Source organism: Protopterus annectens, chromosome 1.part1 (genome assembly GCF_019279795.1).
Source record: "Protopterus annectens isolate FY-2018-M chromosome 1.part1, PAN1.0, whole genome shotgun sequence".
NCBI classification, from domain to species: Eukaryota; Metazoa; Chordata; order Ceratodontiformes; family Protopteridae; genus Protopterus; species Protopterus annectens.
In genome coordinates, this window is record NC_056726.1 from 966735911 (window position 1) to 966752689 (window position 16779).

General features: G+C 39.6%; 1 protein-coding gene across 1 annotated transcript in view; it reads left to right on the plus strand.

The window, feature by feature from the left end:
- Positions 1-16779, plus strand: part of NOL10 (nucleolar protein 10) — a 1716803-nt gene that overhangs the window by 431294 nt on the left and 1268730 nt on the right. Inside the window, exon 6 of the mRNA XM_044079305.1 lies at positions 7283-7419. Coding sequence (XP_043935240.1) covers positions 7283-7419 — 137 coding nt within the window. The remainder of the gene's footprint in view (positions 1-7282; positions 7420-16779) is intronic.

The following is a 16779-nucleotide window of genomic DNA, read 5'->3' on the forward strand; positions in this document are numbered from 1 at the left end:
TTTGTTACAGATGATACCTATTAAGATATGACTTTTTTTACCTCAAGCAGGCAGTAGCTACATGCAGTCAATCTTGGTACATAACTTTCAGCATCTGTTAGGCTGGTCAGTTAAAGATTTCCCGAGGAAGACAAATCAGAAGAATCTGACATAGACAGAGACTGGGCTTTGAACCTTACTGATTGTTGAGACCATCTCTCTAATACAGAAGAAAACTGATCCTTACAACTACCTTGCAAGTTATTTTTGTTTCTCTAATTATTGCCAGGATGAATCAGGTGTTGTTTTAGGAACTTTTGTAAATTCCCACTGCATGCAGGACATTTTTCCTACTGTACTATTAATTACTGTACTATAATTTCTCTAAATATTAAGTTATTGTCATATAACTTGTATCTGTTCTTAACCAGTGCTTTCACATTATGTCTGATTTGGTATAATTATTTAAACTGTGATGTTTTTTGCATCATTTTTAAAGATTGTAAAATTATTGTTCTTAAAATGTATCCAAAAAGCAGGCAAGCAAGGAAAAATCACACAAATAAACCGAAGAATGAACCTGGATGGGGGAAAAAGTATCAGGAGACTAAGTAATGAAGTACATTGGTTTGTGGCAGCCCACATCTGAGGAAGTGCTAGAAACGAAAACGAAGTGTTGAATACGCTTGTGTTTTGTGGCTTTTACTATTAAACGGAAGTCTGCCTACATTTCTCTCCATGGCTTTATTGTTTTGCTGAACAGTGGAATCCAGGTTCATTCTTTGGTTTATTTGTGTTCTTAAAATGTCCTGTAATAGTTTGGAGCTTTTCTCCCCTGGCCCCTGTTGAAAATGGGCTCCTACCAAGTTGGACTTTCCCGATGATCAGATGTTACTAAATAAATAAATACTGTAAGTAGATTTGCCTCATTCTTTTCCTGTTCTACCTCCAGTACCAACTTATTAGGAGGTATATATTACACTGCCTGTCTCAACCCTGTTTCATAGTCTCCAGTCCCAATAAAAACAGGTAGGTAACAGGGTAATGTTACCTTCCAAGCATTGTCCTTTGGATATAGAGAAGACAGACTGGAGACAGAATTTTGACATCTCTATTAGCTAATCCTGCCTTATAATTATACAGAGGCTGTGTCTAGGACACCCACTTCTGCTTTGTTTGACTAGGGATACCTGGGTAAAATATAAGAGTTTTTTGGAGGGAGCAAAATAGTCTGAATTTAGCTTTCAAATCTTCCAAACCCTCTTGCATGCGTAAGGAATAACTAGAAATGGCAGGCTAGGAACAAAAGCAATCCAGAACCTTTTCATTAAAGGGACAGTTTACAGCTTTGGGATGGTTAGGTTAGTATGCATTCATTTTTCAGCCTTATCACATGTCTTTGTGTCATAAAACCTGTCCCAAGGACTGCCTGTATTCATTCCCCTTTGGCAGCAGATTGTCAGACTCACTGGGGTTAAGGGTGGCTCAGGAGAGCACTTGACACTGGGTGGAATAACCTCCTTTCTGAGGAGTTCCTCCCTGTCCTTTAAACCAAACAGAATTCTTCCTCTCGTTCTTCAGCTTTGTAGTTATAGGTCCAGTGCGCATTTTTCAAAGGGCAAAGGCTTACATTCCAGAATGCTTCTAACACCATAAACGACCCTTCTCAGAGTCTAGTTTTCAATTCTTCTATTTCTCTTTGGAGAAGTTTCAGTATTCTAGCTATCAACCCTTTAAAGCCTATTACTTTTTTATTCTCCAGAGAAGCTTTTTGGTACCATAGGACCTATAAGATATCTGTAGTTCTATATCTGGGTGGCACAACAAGACTGTTTACCTATCTTGAGCTTATTACAATAGAACGGTAGTGTGGATGTCTAATATAGGCTATTGCAAGTCTCCCCTTGTTCTCTTAAACCTCTAAGTCAGTCTGTATTTCTAGACTCCTTAGAGATTCTGTGGAGGGTAGTTTCTATGAGGGTAAGAATTATGGCCTGTATATTTCACCAACAAAACAGGGCTCACAATTTTCAAATAGAGTGCAATACCACAGTCATGTGTTTCATCAACAAATTAGGGGGGCACAAGGTCATACACCCTGTTCAGGCTGACTATAAGCACTTGGGGGGTTAGCTCTTCAGCATTCCCTAACCTTCCAAGCACATTACTTTCCATCAGAGCAAAAAATAGTGGAAGACAAATTGAGCAGAACTAGGACAGACCTCATGAATATAGTCTATATCAGTAAGTCTTCAAGGTATAGATCCACTTCTGGGGAACACCTCAAATAGGTCTGCTAGCCTTCTTTTAAAACAGAAAATACATACTTTTTTATTCCCTTACAGGGGATTTTTTATGCATTCTACCCTTTCCACTGATATCTGGGATGTTTTTGAATATTCAGATGGACTCTGAAAAAAAATTGTGGTGAATCCGTTTTGGCCCAGGCAGTATTGGTACTCCCTCTTATGGAACTGGCCAAGGGTAATTATCACAATTTCCTCACAGTCTGGATCTTCTCACAAAGACACTGGAAGTTCAGCTCTTCAACTCGCCCCAGTCTGTTACATCTTAAATTATCTGCCTGGGTTTCATTATCTTTTAAGTACTTCTTTTTTGACAAACACCGCTCAGGAACAGAATAGGTCCAAAAACGAAGACCAGCCACACTGGAGTAAAGTCCACAATGTTTATTGAGCAACAGAAACAAGATGATTAAGTGCTTTTGTATATATGTACTTCATCAGAATCACAAATACATATAGCACCCAGCACTGTCAAATCCCCACCCTTAAGTCATTATCCAACAAAATTAATGGAGGCATTATTCAATCCATAGCATAAAAGGGGCAGAAACATAAAAAGTGTTTGTAACCTAACTTTACCCTTACATTCTCCTCAAAGCATTTGATAAAAATAATTAATATTCAACACACTTAGCAAATACAAAATTCCTAAAAATATCAAAAATAAATATGTATAGGTACTTATATTAATACATGGGTATATAAATATAAAAGTGTATAAATGCAGAGGGAACCAAGGAGCTTAGGTGGCAGTTAAGGCTGGATGCCACCACCTTCCCCAGCCTGAATGACAGTACATCTATCACCAGTGTTTTAAAGTTGAAATCATATGTGGTGTAAATATTTAAGTAACAATTGCAGGCTATTTTCATTCAAACATGTTTACTCCAGTGTGGCTGGTCTTAGTTTTTGGACCTATTCTGTTCCTGAGTGGTGTTTGGCTTCAGTGTTTCTTTTGTGTTTTGGTTCTTGCACTTCTTTTTTGAGGATGTGCAGCAGGTGCTGAAGGAGGCAATAAAGACTGCTACTAGAAAATCTTATGTTGACATTTCGAAGACTTGCTCTAGTTGGTGCCTACCTAATATTCAGGGTCCTATCTGGCATTGTACCACTATTGCTCAGATATTTGTGAGATTTACTAGCCTCTGGCCTTGACAGTGTTTTGTCAGGATACATCTTGTGGTAAAATCAGCATGTCTGCCCAGAGATCAGTCTCTTTTTTCAGTATTTTATTTAATAAAATAGTTTCTGATAAGAATATTTTACCTGTGGTAACCTCGCCAGCAGGTTGTTCTTTCCAAGGATCTTAACTTCCTGCTGGAAAAGTTAACCACATTTCTCTCTAACCTGCGCATTAGGCACAGTTAAGGTTTATTACATGGAAGACTGTTCTGCCTGTTCTGACATCTGCAAATCACTATCTGAGTTGTGAGTAAACCAACCTCTGTCTGGTCTGCAGTTGGGACAGGATATCTGTAAGAATGAATCCCTTATTCATGCCCAAAGTTGTTTCAGGGTTTCTTTGAAACAGGCCTTCAGTCTTCTAGTGTTCTATCCTAACCCTCAGAGCCATGGAGAAAGTATTTTCACATACTCTGGATGTGTACATATTTACGCAGTCCAGTACTAACATGACAGAACCAGGTCCTTTAGAAAAGCCAATCTGCTATTTATTTCTTATGTTGGGACTCAGAAAAGACAACCTTTGTCAGACAGTTTCTAGTTTATCAATGGCTTTTGTGTTTTGTTATACCCACCATAATAATCCATTTCCAAGCAATATTGAGGCACACTGTATGGGACTTGTCTTCTTTGATGGCATATTGGAAAAGTGTGGATTCTAGACTCTTTCTATAGACAGCTGTGTTGTCCTCCGTATATACCTGTACAAGGAAACCTATACTGAATTCTTTGTTTAGCTCCAAGACTGGCTTTGCTAGGACCAATCTCCAGGTGTTCCTGGATCCTTATCCACGTTTGTCGTTATGATCACTGCTTCAGTAGCCTTAGCTATGTAGGCGATATCCTGCACAGGATATAACAGATGGCTAGCTTTCTGAGCTTCAGGGTACCTTCCACCCACTCAAATCGTTAGCTCAAGCTAAAAAGTCAGGTTTGGGTGGCAAGCCTTTCAGAGTTTTTCTGCTGCCAGGAAGAGTGGTCTTCTTTGGGCTTTTAAAGATTGATGGTCAGCTACCTTTGCTGCATTGCTGGGCAGATAATATGTTCCCTTTGGGAAAAAGCCTTCCACATTACTTTTTACTTGAGAAAGCTTTTTATTAAAAATAAGTACTTTTAAGGTAGGCAAAAGTATTTTTATTGACTGCATTGCTAAGAGTACTTTACTTTTCTGGTAAAAGGTTGTTAAAAGTTGTTTATAACTACCTTTTCTGTGGGGAAACTGTGGTTGTTTTACTTTCTGGGTCTGGCGAAAGTGTTCAAAGTGCTTTTTACTGTGTTCTTCTTTGAAAAAGTTACTTTTTGCTACTTTCCTGTTTTACTGACTGTTGCTGCTAAGTTTCTTCAGGAGACGAGCACTATTTTCAGATGGATCATGGAATAAAGTCCAGTCCCTAGTTTTGACCTTCTTCCTGCCACAAAAAAAGATAGTTCAGCAGCCTTTGCCATCCCAGCAGGCTGGCAAGTTGCCTAGCCACAGGTGGGTGACTGTGCTGTGGCCAAAGCTGGTTCCTTATATCCTTCATCTTTTTCTTTGGATCTGTCTGGTGTAGTCCATACAGCCACCATGGACCAGAGGCTAGCCACATCTTATGTGGCTGTTAGGATCCCCCTAAAGTAGTAAAGGAGAGCCACTCTTGTCACTTGTGGGAGAAGGGGCAGGGAATGTGCCTCTGCTTAGCCAGAATGTTTTGCCCATCCTTGGGGAAGCCTTTGCTAGCAATACTGGGTCTTTTTTTTCCAGAAATTCCTGTCAAAAGGAGTAAGAATTTTTTTTTCATGAATCAGGCTGTGTCTGGACAGCAGTCATTTATTGGGCTTAGTTCATGGTCTTGTGCAGGCTCTTGACCTTTCTTATATGTCAGTTTCTTGCAAAGCAATTTCTGGTAAAAGAAAAAGTATTCTTCTTTCCCTGTAGAAGTTCAAGAGATGGAATCTGTAGGGGATTGTGAAGGGGCACTTGCAGTTTTTTTCTCTCAGGTTTCCGATTCAGATTCTGAGGTATGCGCAGTATCTGATTTTCCATTCACAATTCATTTTCTACTGACTAGCACGTCATGCTCAACTCTTCCTGGTTGCAAAGGGAAGCATGTCAGGTCCTATATGATATAAATCCGCATATTGTCATGTCCTCTCTTGAGCGAGACCTAAGGCCATACATCTGGTATGTCCACTTTTTGATGGTGAACCTTGTGTGTCTCATACCTCTGCTGTGCCACACAGTAACTGGTTGATGTCATTGAGAAATATGGACAGTTTTTAGAACATTAGTATTTGGGGTCCAAGTGTTGCCATTTGGCTTTCTTCCACAAAAAGTGTCTTTACCAGGAGTTAGATATGGTGGGCAAAAATCTTGCCAGTGTATTTGCTTTGTTTGATGACTGGCGTCTGGTAACAGGATAGACAAGTATTGCTTGGAAGTGTCCCTTCAGTTGATGTTGATACTCCCTGGGACAGGGAGTGACCATACATTAGGCAAAGTCTTCTTTGACTTTTCATCAGATGATAGCCTTCCACAGGTGTACCAATCATTCTGCCTAGAATTCCTGGCTTTGATAACCTGAGTAAGTATGAAGGAGGGACTAGGATCAGACACTGCAGCATCTCGTGGAGCTTATGAACTATCTGCTTGGTGCCTTTTGCATACCTGAAGATGTGGGTGACTCACTGGATTTGGAAGTATCACTGGCTTCAGAGTTCCAACACATTCATCTAGCTTCCTCTGTTGTCAGATGGCTGTTGCTGGGCTATTTCCTTTCTGCAACCAAATTCTTTGCAGATCCTTGTGCTGGATGCTACTTTTGCTGGGTAGAAAGCCAGTCTGCACTTCTGCTTGAGTGTAGAAGTGTGATTCCACTGGTTTTATATTCTGTTGACTTTCTCTAGAACATGTTGCTTGTAATAAGTTTTATAGATTGAGAAGCCTATCTAGAAAAACATAAAAACACACAAAAGCAATTTACGGCAGTCTCCCCTCTTGTTTGGGACTTTACCCTCAACATCCTCTTAACTTACTTTTCAATTCCATGGTCATGCTGCTGTTTACCACAGGCTTGTTTCATACCAGTCAGTATGGTTTTCAAAAATGTGATCAAACAAAATTGTAAAAAAGCCACTTGAAGGTACCCTCATTGGACTTGTAAGTATACTGATTTTACCTTAGGGTGGTGTACCCCATACATCAGTTAAAGATTGAAGTAGTAGTCTTAATCCTGAGGACTTTAAAGGAACCTTACAGTGGGGGTTTTCCTTACCCTGTGAGATTGCCTTTCAATTGTAAACAAAGAAGGGGACAGAAGGTTGTACCCCTTTGTGTGTAGAGACAGTAGAGTCATAAATCGAGCCCAACAGCTCATATTTCTGGGGAAGCAAATAAGCTGATGGCTTATCTGAGCTGCATCTCCAGTCCTGCCCATGAGTTATAGATCCGTAGGCTACATTTGGTCAAGTATTTTGAATTTGTGGTACTCTAGGGATTGACCTACATAGATTTCATAGATTCATAGATTAGTACTAAGCTAACTGCCCTTGTGAGCCATTTTAAGCCTAGCCAATTGTCCCCTTGTGAGACTCAAACTCTGCACCTTGTGTTTGTAAGGCAAACACCTTAACCATTAGGCCACCCTACACTTGCAAAACACCATATACACATTACAACGGGCAATTAAGTTATTGTACTAATGTTTTTGTTAAGCTGCCTCCTTAAAATATTTCAAATATTCAGCAGAGTGAATCTGCTTGACATATTGCAACCTTGTAGAATGTTTTAATTTGACTGTATTTTATGATTTGCCCAATTTTATTTTGTCTTTTTCTAGATTGTTTTCCTACATTGTGACCGATATGTAGAGTTCCATTCACAGCATGGCCACTATTACAAAACTAGAATACCAAAGTTTGGTAGAGATTTTTCATATCATTTTCCTTCATGTGACCTCTACTTTGTGGGATCAAGGTAAGGTGTTGTAAATACGTCTGCTTTTCTTAATTTTAATCTGAATCCTTTTCAATGCCTGTGTCGATATGGTGTGACTTGTACTTTATTCTTGCATAGGACCTCATCTGTGTGTGGCTGATGTGGTGTGTTTTCTGTTAACAGGTGCGATGTTTTGCTTAAGGTCTGACACAAACAATATTAGATAGTGGATTTTACAACTGGTGGTACCGATTGTGCAGTGTATGTGGCACACTGCATGTTTTTGCAGTATGCAGTTTTACTTTTTATCAGCCTATAGAATTAAAAATAGTTTAGCATGTATTTTTTAAAGATGCATTTTAAATAAGAGTTCATTATATAAATGCAAACAAATCAACTTCACTCAAGGGATGCTTTTGGAAGAAGGGCAAACACAGTTAAAAAAGCTAAGAAAAATATTTTAGAAGATGTATTAAAACTGTCACATAGTGCCACCTATGATACACTGGGTTAAATATATAGAATTCAGCAAGATCCCAATTAAAAGTGAAAAAGCTATAATTGTTGTTATGTTCGATTGAAATGTGTTTCCTTTCAGTCTTTTTATTGAAAGAGCATTAAGTCATAGGTTCATAGATCAGTATTAGTCTAACTGCCCTTGAGGGACATTTTAAGCCCAGTTATCCCATTTGAAAATCAAACCTTGCACCTAGTGTTTATAAGATAAACACCTTAGATATTATACCAGCCCCAATCCAAAAGCTCATATAATAATGAGCATTTCTAAGTAATAGTACATTTTCAGGTTGTTGAATTTGTCTTAATTTTTTTTCTCCTTGTCTGTGTGAAATATGGTGGGCAGTGGTTTTGGTCTTTGGATCTACTCCACTTCTCACAAATAAAATTATGTAAATCTAAAAACTGATGACCGTGAAAAAGGCGCACACATATGAATCACTTCAAACAACTCACTAAGTGCTGCATAGCCACAAGCTTTTCAAAAGTGAATAAATAAAAGTACTTTCTTTGAGAATGAGGTAAGCATTTTAGCTAACAGTCAGATATTTATTTTATTTTATTTTACATTTGTTGACCGGGCTAGTCTAACTGGATACATGTCCATTTTCAGTAGAGGCCCGGGGAGATAAGCTCCAAGACAGATACAATAAACAATATAAAAGGTTGCAACAGTCAGACTTAAACATCTGTTGGTAATATAAAGTATGGTACTCATCATAAGCATAACTCAAATAGTAATAGGTAAATATACAAGCGATGTTACTATATACATATATACATCTATTTTAGTTGTCATGACATAGTCTTTGGTTTCTTAAGGGAAAGTCTATAAAGTTGAGGAGAATGCATTAGTGTAAGGGCGGAAAGTTAGTCAGGGTTAGTACAGGGGCATAACCAATGGGTATGGAGGAATAGTTTTAGCTTCTGTTTAAAAAGAGTTAATGAAGACAGAGAAATGAGTTCAGCAGGTAAAAGATTCCAGTGCTTTCCAACAGCATTAGAGAAGAGGGAGTCTCCTGCCAAGTTGTTGGTTTTGCAAGTATTGATAAGTATTTTGTTTGAGGAGTGTAAATTCTTAAGATTGTTGTAAGGGGTAATAATGCTAGCGAGTACTGGAGTGTTGGTGGGTTGGTAAAGGGTTTTATGGGCTATAGTAAGCTGGTGAAAAAGAACTTGGTTATGAAAAGAAATGTAAACTTGTACTGAGAAATCGGATGATGATGACTTTGAACAAATCACTTATAAGAAAGACAATCGTCTGTCTACAGGTAAATCTTAACTGCAGATCTCTCCTAACTAAAAGAATTAGAGCCCTAAGCTACACTGGCCGAATTTCCAGCAGATATCACAGGCCATAACATAAGTGCAGAACAAACTCTGATATCTGTCCATCACTAGCACAAGGATGGCTTTGTTGTCTTGACTGTGTTGTTCATTCAGCAATATAGTTTTTGCCTCTCCCTTAGGTTTATAGGTACTTACTAGGGTTACCCATTAAGTCATCCAATTTATGTTTGCATAGGGTAAGGGAAGTACTCTGCTTTATGCAGAGTAGAAGGCAGGTCCATAGGAGAGGTATTGTTTGTTTGTTCATTTGTTTTGGTAAACAGGGTAGAGCACTGATGCGAATGAATGTATTTCAGTCTCAGCTTGGATAAATATAAATGACAGTAGATACTTACCTATTTCTCAAGTATATTCTATTAATTTTGCAAAAAAGATTTAGGTCCCTTGAGCAGGTGTTGAATTTGTGTGTGTGTAATAGGTTTGATAGAAGAGGGGCCAATTGAGGCTCTATGTGAGGCAGTGGTCAACTCTAACAGGCTGTATGATACAGAGAAGAGAGAGAAATAAGGCTTTGGGATGGTCTGCATAATTTTATAATATAGGCCCTTTATTTTTTAGTGAGAAAATGTTGTGGTCATTCCAGATGTAACAAGTGTTTGGACAGGTACATACCAAAAGAAACGTTGTGTTCCATGATTTGCCTAGTTAGTGTTGAGTAGAGTGAAACATTTACATCCTTGGATCTGGATGCCAGATTTTTAGATGGAAGGTCTGTAATGTAAAAGGACTGTCTTGTAATAGTGACATGTGGTGATTGATTGGCAGCTCAGTATCAAATACTTTCTCAGATGCCTAACTAAGGGCTCGGTTTTCAGAAGGGTGTTTTCGTTGTGAAAGTTGCAAGGGGAGTCATGCTTGCAGAAGGATACAATTATACATTTAATGGTATTAAGTTTTAGTCCTTGATTTTGACACTATTTGTGTGGGACAGGCCTTCTTTTAGGATCCTGGTGTTCTCTGGGAAGTTTACGATTGCAACAGCTTTGTAGCTACAGACCCCTAACATTAGCTTTGACTTCTACAAAATAAATGTCAAAGAGGAGTAGCTGAAGGACTGAACCCTGAGGCACTCCACTAGTGATAGGTCTTTGGAGGATTTAAAGCTGGCCACCCTTACGTCTTGGATTCTACTTGTGAGACAGTTTGCTGAATTAAATGAGTTGCTTAATGATTAACATTTAGCTGGGTGAGTTTTATGTAAGTTCTTAGTGTGAGATGGTGTAGAACACCTTTTCTAAGGTCCAGATATGCAGTGTTCCCTGATTTGCCCTCATCCATTGCCTCAGTAACATTTTGAAGAAATTGACAAGGTTTAGTAGGCGGGACCTGTCTTTGATGAATCAGAACTGGTTTAGGTGAAGAAAGTGCAGGTTTTATATATATATATATATATATATATATATATATATATATATATACTACAAGAATGCATGGATCATGCTATCCCAAGCAAAAGGAGGAAGCTAGTACAGAAGAGAGTAAAATCCCAAGAGGGGAAGACATCCCTGATCAGTATCAGCAAGAAACTACGATCTCTCATAAAATCATCCAAGGCTAGCTTCGAAAGAAAAATTGCCAAGAACTCCAAAGATAACCACAAGGCATTCTTTAGCTATGTCAAGATTCTAAGTGGCAATTCCCAGATCTGCTTGGAGTTAGTGCAGAATGGCACAAAATACACTGAACTGACCGATATCCCCAACATCCTGGTAGATAGGTTCAGTGCAAACTTCACCCCCCTCTCACCCCCAAAAGGGCCCATAACCATACCAGAAGAATGTAGTGCCCCTGAAGTCACAGACACTCAGGTTAAAACAGCCCTCTCCAAAGCCAAAAACACAGCATCACTGGGACTGGATGGTGTCCCAGGCTGCGTCCTACACGAGCTCAAAGATGAATTAACCCCTCACCTAAACACACTGTTCAAACTCGGCCTCTCCACAGGCTACGTGCCCATAGAGTGGCGCACAGCAACGGTTATTCTGCTCCACAAAGGTGGAGCCATAACAGACCCTGGGAACTATCGCTCTATAAGCCTGACTAGCTTGGTCTGCAAGGCTATGGAGCACATCATCATGGATCTCATTAACAGAGACATTGGAAACCTCCAAACACTGCACCCTACGCAGTTCAGCTTTGTTAAGGGCAGATCATGCCTCCTAAACCTGGTGGACTTCTTTGAGACAGTTGCCAAGGCTATAGACGAGGGAAAGGTGGTCCACACAGCCTACCTAGACCTCGCAAAGGCCTTCGACACCATTCCCCATTCTGGTATTATAGACAAGCTCACCAGCCTGAACATAACCCCCTACATCACGAGATGGGTTGCCAACTGGCTCATGAACAGAACCCACATGGTAAGAGTTGCGGAAGCTAGGTCTGACTCTAAATCGGTTACAAGTGGCATTCCCCAGGGCTCAGTCCTAGGACGCCTCCTGTTCAGCATATACTTCTCAGAGGTACAGGCAAGCACAGGAGGACTGTGGCTGACCAAGTTCACAGATGACTGCAAACTAGGGGCTATAATTGAGACTCCGGCTGACACAGACATCCTCCAAAAGGGTCTCACTGAGACATATACCTGGTGTCAAAACCATGGCCTCAAGCTAAATGCCAAAAAGTGCATAGTCATTCCGTTTGGAAAAAAACAAAGTACCCACAAACTACCACATAGGTGATAGCCCCCTAAATACGGAAGACGAAATAAGGGATCTGGGGACCCAAGTAGATAGTAATCTCTCCTTTGATAATCACATTGCCAAAGTGGTTAGAAAATCCTATGTGGCCCACCTAATCACAAAAGGGTTTGCATCCAGATCAAAAGAGGTCATTGTGCTCCTCTACACATCACTCATTAGACCCATCATAGAGTACAGTGCCCTATTTGGGATGTACCTTACAAGACGCATGCAACAGCTGGAAAGACAACAGAAGTACCTCAGCAAGAGGATCACTGGCCTCAAACAGATGCCCTATGCAGCTCGACTGAAGAAACTCCAGCTGTACTCTGTTGCATACCACCTAATCAGAGGTGATCTCTGCCTGACATACAAGGCCATGTCCAACCCAGAATTGATGGACATGCTCCACCTAAAGAAAACCATATCCCCTCGAGCCACACGCTCTAGGGATCTAAACCTCACCACAACAATAAATAGGACATGCTGGAGGGATAGATTCCTGTCCCAGAGACTTCCCATGCTCTGGAACAAGATTCCAATCTACATTAGGCAGAGCTCCTCACTAACAGTCTTCAAGAGAAACCTTGATGAGTGAATGGGAAACAGGAAGTTTACCCCGGGGATCACTTCAGTGGATCTGCTGGACAGAGGCACAAGGAACTGATCTAAGGGGGTGGCGAAAGCCAACACATTCCGGCTAGGCTTATAAATGCCTTTGGGCAGATAGCCTAGTACCTACCTATGAACCTATTAGTTCCTTAATGGTCCTTTTCATAGCCTTACAGATGAGATTGTCAGGCTCGTGGGTCTGTAAATACCAGAGTCCATTGAAATTCACCCTTTGTGCAGGGGAAATGCTGTTGCTGTCCTTCATTCATCCAGCACAAAGCCTGTTTTGAGGCCAGTGTTGAATAACTGCTGTAGGGGATCTGACAAGCCATGTTTCAGCTCAGTTTAGCTATGATCTTGGGATATTTTAAGGGATTGTAGATGTATGTGGGGTGAAGTTAGGTTTGAATTTGTTGACCATTAGATTGGTTATGTACTCTTGTATTATTTAGTACTAACTGTGTGCAGTTCTGGCGTCGTTTCTGAAGTTTCTAACAGCTGAGGAAGACTTTGTGGTTATTGTTCACTTAGGTGACTTTACCTTATCTGGCTTTAGTTGATTTGATCAGGATTTGGAGTTCCTTCCTTTGTTTGGCAAGAGTGTTTTTGGCTTCTTGAGAGTTAGATTTGTTTTTGTGCAATGAGGTTTTCTTTTCTTATAGTCTGCCTATGTTAGGATTCCACTATAAGGGTTTGTTTTTGAATTTGGCATTGTATTTACTTCAGAAGAAGACAGATGCATCTCTGCAGCTATTTGTGTGTGCCTAGAATTTGGCAGTAAAGGATTGTGCATAAACAATGGGGTCATCAAGGTGGAGGGAGTTTTTGAGTTTACAGGTCATCTTTCAGTTTTAGTAGATTAGCCTTTGCCTAGTTTCTAAAAACAGAGGAATTGAAGGATGCTTCAAACTTCAGTCTTAATGGTGGAGATGACTAACCTGTGGTACAAGTTGACTAGGGAGGAGGTTACAGTAATTGGGGAACAGTGCTTTCCATGTTGGTTCAAACCAAGTCCAGGATTTTATCACCCCTGGTTGGAGTGCAAACTAACTGTTCCAGAGAATTTGTACTGATGAATCCAGAAATCTCTATGCATACATGATTAAGGATATACAGGTATCCCAGTTTATGCATGGCTGGAGGGAGGGTCCTGTAGTTAGCTATGATATGGTAAGGGGCTTTGTTCATAGTAAGCTGAATGGACATGGCGAAGTACCAGGTCTTTAAAGAGACCACAGTTGCACCTAAGCAAAATTTCACATATACCCGCCAATGACTTTGTCTTCCTGCTATTGGCTAGCTATCTCCTCATACATTTTTCTGTCAACACATTTACAGCTTCTAGTTTCTTGGCATGGGAATAGTCACTGGTTTTGTAATCACAAGCAAAGCAGTTACAGTTGTTGTTTCACTTGTTTGGAATACATTTCACATCTTTTGTGTAATTGTTGTATTTCCCAGCAGAAGTGAGTTAAAAAGTTCATATACTTTTAAGAAATTGTTTAGAAAAAAGTTACAAATTCTCACATCTTTTCATGCCACTGAAAAGCACTTACTGCAGATTCAGTCGTACATGTTTAATTTTTGTATTGCAGGTTGCATAAGGCTTAATTGTGGCTCACAGATCTATTACATTCTGACTCAGTCAGCAGTGGCTGATATATTATTAAATGTTACAGTCTGGAGACATCCAAGACAGTAGCACACCAGACAGCAGGTTGGTTAGAGCTCACCCAGTTTGAAAACTGAAAATATTAAAAAAGCCAGGAAAAGTTAACAATTTGGGTAAAATTCAATTACTGGTAAGTCAGTATGCTATCTGGATGTCATTAAAGAAGAAATTTAGAAAAAGAGAGAGAAAATTATGTAGAAAATGAGAAGGAAAACTGTGGGAAGAACCTTAACAGCTCTTCATCATAAAAGCAGTTCATGTTTCAGCTTTATTACAGAGATGCCTTCCAGTAGTGCAGAGGAAAAATAAATCAAATGCGCTGTGAGGTATTTAAAATAAGTGAGGCACTGGAGAAATATATAAAAGCAAATGACAACAGCTTTAAATAGTTATTCAGATGTTCTGATTAAAACTGCAGCAGTCAATGACTGCAATGAAATGAAGACTGACTGAATGAGGCTTCTCAAAAAGAAGTGTTTAAAAGATGCTAGAGTTATAAGACAGGTCATGCAGATAACCAGAGAAACTGAAAGGAATAGATTGCATTGATTTCATAAACATACAAATAAAAAAAATGGAACTGGTATTCCACAGCAAGATGTGTTACTTGAGAGGTCACATCATGTTTATGTTCCAAACAGGTCATGAGGAAGCAGCAAAGACCTACATTAGTAAAGATGCAGTCATCCCAGCAGAAATAACTTATCCTGGAAAAACTCACATATAAAGGAAAACTATTAAAACTGGGTACACAGTTGTGTTTATGGACAGTGATTGTTCACTGTACACCATTCCCAAGAAAAACACATTTATCCCTGCAGTCAAGGTATGTCAAGAGGCAGGTATGAAGTTGAAGTTGGTCTTTCCAGCTGTCTTCTGAATATTTTTCCTAGAGGATCAAATACAATTTTGAATGCAGAACAAGCCAGGAGTCTGAAAGGGGACACTACTTCTCATTCTTCTAACAGTAACAAAATCCCCAAAGAGAATTTGGGAGTGAAACTTTAATTCATTGTTCCAAATAAAAATATTTGAGTTACTGAAAAAAGGCCAGGCATTAGCTAGAAGAGGTATGAGTACCTTGTACTTAAACCAGAGTCCAATGTTGGGAGGTAGAGATGATGATGATGAGGAAAACCAGCGGTAATATGAAATGAGTAAGTGTGAGAACTGTAAAGTGCAGTTTCCATAGTATGTAGTTTAGACACAAGATCTGTGTTTCTGCAAGGGGTGGCTTGAAAGGTTTGATCGTTTTAAACTTCTGGTAGGACTCTAAAGAAGAATAATCCCCACTTTATCATTAATGTTTATAAAGACAAAGGAAGCTGAGTAAGTAATGTTCTTATTAATAATTTTATCTTAACTGAATAAGTAATGTTCTTATTAATTTTATCCTACATTTTTTATGTAAATTACATATTATATTTTAAAGTTCTGTGTTGTATGCAGAGGCATCCTAAATGGGAGGTGGTGATGTTAAGTTAAGAAAGTACTTTTTTAACTGTATTGTATCCATACTTTCATAGGTGTTTAATAGGCTAATGACACAAGGGCCTTTTTAAACCTAGCCATGCATCCCAAATCTCTGACAAGTTCTGGTACCCTTGATAAGTGTAAGCAGGGGATTGGGAGATGAACCATTTGCAGGTTGCCTGTGTCCATTAGAGACATAGGTACCAAGCCAGGGATGAATTTCCTATTCCCCATCCAATTATCCAAGTTACACTTGAATTAGGTTGGGAGGAACTCTGCTTCCCATGGATGGGGAGCCTGTTCCAGAGAATGGGTAGTCTATGGTATGCATTCCTATCTCTCCAGCACGTCCTAGTTGTCATAGGCAAGATTTAAGTTTTTATAACGGTAGTTCTGGTGCTGTTTGATTTGAGGATATGTAGAAGGTCCATCAGAATGGGGTCTGACAATGCCCTGTATGCCAGGCATAGATCCCCCCTTAGCCTGTAGGAGACATAATGCAGAGATAGGGCATTGAGGTGGTCTGCATAGGACATTTTACTTGCACCATGTATTCTTTTAGTGAGGAACATCTATGGACATTCCTTTTGTTGGATATGCCTGGTTAGGTACATTCCAGAGGGAGCATTGTACTCAGTGATAGGTCTGATGAATGCTGAATACAGTAGAATAATGACTTCCTTGGACCTAGATGCCATACCTTTGTTTATAAGTTACACAACAGAAAATGATTTCCTTAGTACTGCAGACACATGATGGTTAAATGCCAGATTACTGTCTGTATGTGTCCCTATTTCCCTGACTACTGGGTCAACTTTAAGGGGTGTGTTGTGAATTTGATAGTTACCAAGGGTGAATGACTTCTCGAAGGTACTATTATGCATTTCTTGGCATTTAGTTTTAGTCTATGGCTTTGACACCAGTGATTTGTCTGTGTCAGCCCTTCCTGGAGAACATTTGTGTTAGTGTGGGATTCAAAAACTGCTCTAAATTTGGAATCATCTGCAAATTTAATCAGCCAGAGACCATTGACATTGGCCTTGACTTCAGAGAAGTAAATGTCAAAAAGGAGTGGTCCAAGGACTGATCCCTGATGGA